The sequence below is a fragment of the Trachurus trachurus genome, assembly GCF_905171665.1.
Source record: "Trachurus trachurus genome assembly, chromosome: 6".
In the NCBI taxonomy this organism is placed as follows: Eukaryota; Metazoa; Chordata; class Actinopteri; order Carangiformes; family Carangidae; genus Trachurus; species Trachurus trachurus.
In genome coordinates, this window is record NC_139897.1 from 32,867,771 (window position 1) to 32,875,607 (window position 7,837).

The window sequence follows — 7,837 nt, forward strand, 5'->3', positions numbered from 1 at the left end:
TTGTGACGTAATGTAACATAACGTAACATTGAATTGGTAGGAATTTAAATATTAACGTGTCATTTTAAATAAAAAAAAACAACAAAACAAAACAAAAAACGAAACGTAAACATTTGGTATAACTGACAATTTATGACCTGTATATTTCAAACACTTCCCATGGGGGATTACTGTAATAATTGGTCATATATTAATACTATATATATATATTGATAAAACAATGAGTAAAGTAATTATATTTTGACTATATTTGATTTTACACATTCATAGTGTTGTGAAACTAATTAATGCATAATAATCGTGATAATCGTAGTAACGTGATTATTTCTCTGACAATAATCGTACCAGGAAAATGTATAATGGTGACATCCCTACATTTAGAGCTAAAGATGTGAAACTTGTCCTGAAGGGGGCGCTAGAGCAAAGGTCGGAGGGTCATCAGGCTGTGAAGTCTTCAGACTATGAGAAGAAGCTGGAGAACCGATGCAGATACAGGAAGAACGTGCAAAGTCCAAACAGAAAGGCCCAAGAAACAAACCTAGGAAAGAGTATAACCACTGATCCACCGTGACGCCCATGGACGGTTTTATGAGGCTGACAGGGTGTCAACTGGACAGAGTACTGTGGCTATAGGGAAGATACTGGTGGAGTATCTTGCTGCGGTTTGGGTCTGTTCTGATCCACCTGGGTCCAGACCAGGTCTGAGGTTCTTCAGTCGGTTTTAGACCAGGTTTCCTCATCATGGATCCGTTCCACGAAGACATCAGGACTGGAGAATCAGCTCGTAGATCAGCTAGGCCTCATCTTCACAACTCCACACACGCTGGGAGTCAATTCAGGCGTCTGACTCAGAGTTTCTGTGGTTTTAAAGCCAACCCCCCCAACACACACACATACAATAATGACAGTGGCTCTGTCTCAGCTCACTGGACATTAACAGTGGATCATTAACTGTTAATTGGAGGCTGGCTTCATATTTTCCAGACTTAACTGTACGAGCTGGTCCATGAATCAAATGCAATCACCCTGAGTGATCCAATCCAGACTGAGACCCCTGAATCCAATGTCGCCACATCTGCACGCACATCTGCCAAAACACCACAGATAAAAATCCAGCTAACTCAGGCACCAATCAGTCTGATCACATCTGGCCTGTCACTGTGTTAACGGTGAAGTACGATCATGTGGACGAGTTTCCAAAACCACAAACGCGTGTCTGACGAGCTAACTACACACAGTAGTAACTGGGCTTTGCTTCCAGGCTTCCAGTCGGCAGCATGTCGTTCTCTAATGACACTGGTTTGTGGGGGTTTGATTACTTTAAAAAGCTTTTCACAAACCAACACATGAGCTGTGCACTGTGACGGCCAGATTAGCAGATTAGCTTCACTGTCCCGCTCTTTATTGGATTGACATAAACACATTAGCTGCTCCCGCTCCTGGCCCTAAAAGCCAAACAGTGTAGTGTTGCAATGAAAATCTTTCATCTTCCTTCAGCTGGTGCAGAATCTGTCAAATAATATCTGAAAATAATATGCATGTAGCAAACAGGTCCTTATTTACGGAGTAAACACCCCAACAGAAAGAAGGCAAGAAAGTTCTGGTTAGTAGCTTATTAGCAACTTTATTAGCTTGGCGTAATGTGACAATATGTTGCAGTAGTTTATTAAAACAGACTTAAATGTAGGCTATAGGTGAATAAAACTAAATTGTGCTACACAGTCAATAAAATGTGATATATTCTGTCAGATTACAAATAAAGGTGGGCTGCTCCACCATCGCCATTTTGGCATCACCTGACTCCGCCCAATTTCTGACTAATCCAAAAATTGAAAAAGGGGATACTATTTTTTGTCACAAAGGATGGGTTTATTTATTTATGTTTAATTCAGCTGTAAACTCTCACATTTTAACATGGATGTTTATCGGGACTGACTCTAATGGCCCACATTTTTGGTGCCATGTTGGTTAGAAACCAAAATTCATGGCACATAAATGAACCTCATGGTTTTGCTCAATAGAGGAAAATTCAGGGAATCACTAAAGCACTCAGGATTTTCTGAGGACCATAAATGTCTGTATAAGATTTATGAGAATCCATCCAGTGGTTATAATTATTGAAATATTATAATCTGGAGAGAGAGAGAGAGGTGGACTGACCGCCTGACACTGCCAACCCTCGAGTGTGGCAAGACATCAGGATGGTTTGCTAACGCTGACAGTTCACCCCCCCTCCCTCCATGTCTTCATCTGGATCCAATTAGTGTGAGTTCAGCTGTGTTTCACCGTCTTGTTGTGTCTGTCTGAGACAAAACACCGAGCTGAGTCTCCTGTGTCGGTCTGGACTCAGACTCTGCCGTTGGGGGGTCTTTCTAGTGGTGGCTCCGGTCCTCTTGGTGGTTTGGAGGACAGCCTGAGTGGCTTCACCGCACCCTAGTTAGTCTTGGATCAGCATGGCCAGAGAAACCATGGCATTGGGAGGATTATGAAACTGGTGTGAGGCTCACAGCATTAAAAAAAGAAGCTTTTACTGAGCTGAGCTGGACACGAGGAAGAGGAAGGTTTCAGATAAATTACAGCCTTTTTAAAATGTTTAGAAGGAAACATTTTCACAGTTTAGCTCTGCGTCCTCCGTCATCTCCTCCAGCTCTACGCTCACTGATCCGCGTCCAGCATCTCAGCGATCGTAAAGTTCTCGTGCCATAAAACTCTTCGGAGAGCATCGGCCTCCCGTGATGAATGAAAAGTTGAAATGGTCGGAGAAGCCTCAGCCCAACGGTGGTTTCCTGCAAACCCGCTGCTCTGGTTACCATCATGCAAAGAGGATGATCGGAGATTTTCCGTTGAATCCTCCGAGGCAACCTCAGTGGTGATGTTTCCCAAGAGCGGGGTCAATGTGTCTTTCCCCCGACTTTGGAAAAACTTAAATATGAATTACTTGCATATGAGGGGGCGCCAACAGCAATTAGACGGGGAGGGTTTTGGGGATGGGGGTGGATGGGGGGGTTCTTACATAAAAAGCTGGGGAACAGTTTCAGAGGAATGTCAGAGAGGAAAATAAAAGGCAGAGCTTTGAGGAGACTAAATGTTTGTGTATATGACAGAATGAACCTTTAAGCTTCGTCTTTGTGGTTTCTAAAGGAGAAAATCACTTAGATAAAAGCTTCAACCTGAAACGATTCACAATTATGCTGTGAGATACCTTGATTTCATAAACAAACCCTTCTTCTTGACCAATGACATTGAAGCCGAAACATCTACATCACCTCCTCATGGCTGGCTGCAGCATAGGCCATGAATCCGACCCCTACTGTACATGTCATTCAAAGTTCATTTCAAATACATTCATCTCAAAGATTGTTCCATTATTACAGGTAGTTTTTAACATTTGCTTTCCCTGGATATTTAATTCTCGTTATTTAAGGCTTGATATCGCTCCATCCACCAATTGTCAAGACGGCAGCGCTCGTTTTTGGTTTATTTGAGCTTCATAAACAGATGGTTCATCTTTAAATTCAGTCACTGAGCTGTTGTCAATTTACATAGTCAATGATCTTGACCTTTGACCTGTGCCAGCAATTCATTTTGAAGGTTTTATCATAAACAATTGTCTTAAACGGCTTGCTTCTCGTTTATATCTCCATCTCTGAAGCCACTGAAGGTAGGAAGATGATGCTCAAATTCAGGAACCACCAGAGGAACAGAGTAGTGCACATTTCACCCAGAAAACCTAATTAACCAATTGTTAAACTCATGGCAGGAAAAAGTGCAGGAAATGAAATCAATAGGAAACTATTAATTCAGTCCTGCAGCAGCACTCACAGTGGGACCTTCTTAATGTGGTAAAAGCATCTCTGAGGTTTAATGGATGATTGAAAAGTAAAGTAGAGATGCTGTTCGTCTTCCTGTCCACACAGGTCTAGGATTTGAACTCGGCATCTCTTTCATCATCGTCTATGGTTCATAATCCATCAGAGAACAGAGGAGCTTTGTTTTTTTGCCGTGTTGTGGAATTTGGAGCATTCACTTCAGTGATCACCGTTCATATCTGATCTGATTATCTCTGCTCACTGAGGCTCATGATGTGTTTGTTTTCTCTCTAAACATGTCGTTTATCTCCCTCTGTCTGTGCAGGACCACTAATTGCTCCATGAAGAAGACTCGGCACCCACATGGCACAGATGGGGCTCCCTCTCCTCGCGCTGGCCTTGTGGCTCGGCGTCGGAGTGCAGCTCCAAGTCGGTGGTGAGAAACCGGCCCGTGCGCCTCTGATCCCTCACAGGCCTTTCGTCGTGGTGTGGAACGCTCCCACCGAGTCGTGCCGCCTCCGCTTCAAGGTGGACCTGGACCTCAGTGTCTTTGACATCATAGCAAACCTCAACGAAACCCTCAGCGGACCCAACGTCACCATCTTCTACCACAGCCACCTGGGCTACTACCCCTACTACTCCAACTCTGGGGTTCCTGTTAACGGCGGACTGCCGCAGAACCAGAGCGTCTCCAAACACCTGAGCAAGGCCCGCGCCGATATCGACAAGCTGATCCCTCACAAGGACTTCCGAGGCCTTGGTGTCATCGACTGGGAGAACTGGAGGCCTCAGTGGGTCAGGAACTGGGGCTCCAAGGACATCTACCGCAACAAGTCCAAGGAGCAGATCCGGAAACTTCACCCGAACTGGCCGGAGAGCAAGGTGGAGAAGGAGGCGAAGGAGAGTTTTGAGAGGGCTGGACTGGCTTTCATGAACCTGACCCTAGCTCTGGCTGAAGGTCGTAGGCCGGACGGGCTGTGGGGGTTTTACCTGTTCCCGGACTGCTACAACTACGGGTACAAGCAGCACCCTCAACAGTACACCGGCGAATGCCCCAACGTCGAGCACGTCCGCAACGACCACCTGATGTGGCTCTGGAAGGAGAGCACGGCCCTCTACCCGTCCATCTACCTGGACTACGAGCTCAAGTCGTCCCCCAACACGGTCAAGTTTGTCCACTATCGGGTCAAAGAAGCCATGAGGATTGCGTCCATCGCTCGCACTGACTTTACGTTGCCCGTGTTCGTCTACTCCAGACCTTTCTACGCCTACACCTTTGTGGTTCTGTCAGAGGTACGTCCTAAAGTCTTTTCTTAGTGTGTTTTTAGGGACTGAAGTAGTTGCAAATCATAAAAGACAATGAAAACTAGATACTGGTTGTGTTTGAAGGTGGATTAAAGCTTCAGTCTTCCTGTTTCAGAGCGACCTGATACATACCATCGGGGAAAGCGCCGCCTTGGGAGCTTCAGGTGTCGTCCTCTGGGGATCGTCAGAGTACGCTCGGTCACAGGTGATTTTACAACAACTTAGATTTAAGTGGATTTAGGACTTGAGTTTCAGTACTAAAACTTAGAAACCCCCTTTACTCTAAAAATCAGTTCAGAGGCAGATCTTCAAACTGACGGCTCATTATGTTGCAACCTTACTCTGCCATTAGAGCATACATCACATAAATGGAGCCGCAAAGCATTAGGGGAACCACAGATGTTAATGACGTAAATCACATGCAGCCACAGTGCATAAAACAGTACTTCACGGTTTCTGACTGTGATAAATACAAACAGACATCATAACTCTTTCCTACAGAAACATATGTTTGCAAAAAAACAGTGTCAGTAAAATATCTTTATGACCGAAACAAGCTAAGAGTTAAAAACCAGGAGACGACTGCATCTGATTTCTGTGCGACTGAGTCTGGGTTTCTGTTGGTGACTGTGGATTGTTTCACATCCTATTTGCAGCCTCAAATGCTGCAGAAGAACTTAAATATACAGTATCTCATAATTATCATCACACAACCGAAAGAAGAAGACTCTGTGACGTCTGGGATCTGTCAACAATGACACTTAACTTTAATTTATCACAACAAGCAATAGATTACTCACCATTTTGAATTCTGTACTTGCTGAACAAGTTGCTCAGACTCAGGGAGGGAGTCAGACATTAATGCCATGACGACAACAGTGCAATAGCTCGGTCTGAGCTGTCGAGCTTTATTTATGTTTTGGGAATGGAAAGTGCTGACTCTGATCAGCAGGCTTCATGTGGTTTATACCTGGACGTCTGCATAGGTAGTTCCTCCTCTGGGGTCTGAACCATCAACCTTCTGGTCTTGAGTTCAGTCCATTCTGTTAAAAAATACTAAATTAGGGCAGATTTAATTTTTTTAAGAACAGAATTGCTCATGAATACTCTAAAACACTCACGTTTGGTACAACTACAGAGCTTTGTGTCTATTCTTATACTTTAAACACTGTAGTCGACATCTTTGTCGACTCTGCAGCTGTTCTGTAACTCACCTATGAACCTGTCCCTTAAACAACTTGTAGAACTGCTGAAAGAAAAAGCTGAAACTTTGTTTAATGCATATTAAACAGAGTAATAATAAGCTTTGACGTGTTAGCAGGTTAAAATTACTTAATATCTCTCGCATATGTTGCAAACAATGGGGCAGTGATGCATGACTGTAATGTATATTTTGATCCATTATCTGTACTTTATGCATAATGATTTAAATAATCTGATTATTGCCTAGGAAACAGGAAACCAGTCTATAAACTATGTTCTGTTGTTGGTTTTAAACGTGTGTTTTGTCTCCTCCGTCCCTCAGAGGAACTGTCTGACGGTGAAGAAGTACATCGACGGTCCTCTGGGACATTACGTCATCAACGTCACGTCCGCTGCCAAACTGTGCAGCAAAGCCTTGTGCAAGAAGAACGGCCGGTGCGTCCGCAAGAGCCTGGACTCGGGCGCCTACCTGCACCTCAACCCGCGGTTCTTCCACATCCACCACAACCCGTCGCCGCGGGGACCGCTCTTCCACGTCAGCGGCCACCTCAACAACCACGACATCCTGGACATGAAACACAAGTTCAGCTGTCAGTGCTACCAGGGCTGGACAGGTGTTTACTGTGAGATCCCTCAGGCTCCGCCCCCTCCTCCTCTACCCCCCCACCAGCCCACCGCCCCTCTGCCCCGCCCCCGAGACACCGGCCTGCTGGGAGACATCCTGCTGCTCCTCTCCCTCCATTTCTCTTGTCTGTGTGTCATCATGTTTCTGGGACTCTGTCTGATCATCAAGTGTCTGATTCTGTAGCTGCATGGGATTAGAGCACTGGAAAAGAGAGTAACGACACCACCATTGACTCCCGTGGTAAGGGTTTTGTGCCCCTAGTGGCAGGCAAGGCAAGGCAAGGCAATTTTATTTGTATAGCCCGTTTTTACAAACAGTTTGTCTCAAAGGGCTTTACATGGCATCGTAACAACATCCTCTGTCCTTAGACCCTCACATCGACAGGATATGGGTATTGCAAAAGCGCCCAGAAAACTCATTCACTCCAATGTATGTGTGTTGCCCACTTGCTTGTAAATTGATGAAAACGGCCGTGTTTTTGTTTTTAGGTGTCTTGGTCATATCAAATTATACTTATAATTTGTTTATTACAAAATGTAGATTGAAACATTAATGTAGACAACTGTTTTTTTGTGTGTTTTTTTTACTCGCCTGTGTTAATGTTTATCTGTAAAGGATCCTCAATGATGCTATTAACGTGGGTGATCTAGAAATGTCCTTAAATTATTGAAAATACCACACTTGCTCATTCACCAACAATGCAGAGATGTCAGTTATTGGGGGCTTTTGCAATACCCATATTCCTCCATCAGGAGGCGCTTCAATTGAACCAATGCGTGTGGTTACTCTCTTTTACAGCGCTCTACATGGGAATTTGGAGACAGGTTGCCTAGGAATGGTTGTTGGTAAGCTATGATGTGGACAACTGTGGACCAGTGGGGGGGTTTTAGGGAAA

General features: G+C 44.6%; 1 protein-coding gene across 1 annotated transcript; it reads left to right on the top strand.

The window, feature by feature from the left end:
* Positions 1-4,172: 4,172 nt before the first annotated feature.
* Positions 4,173-7,125, top strand: hyal6 (hyaluronoglucosaminidase 6; the record flags this gene model as incomplete). The annotated part of the gene is made up of 3 exons (XM_083973897.1): positions 4,173-5,102; positions 5,230-5,319; positions 6,640-7,125. The coding sequence occupies 3 exons, from the start codon at positions 4,173-4,175 to the stop codon at positions 7,123-7,125; spliced, it is 1,506 nt and encodes a 501-aa protein (XP_083830023.1).
* Between the last annotated feature and the right edge of the window lie 712 nt (positions 7,126-7,837).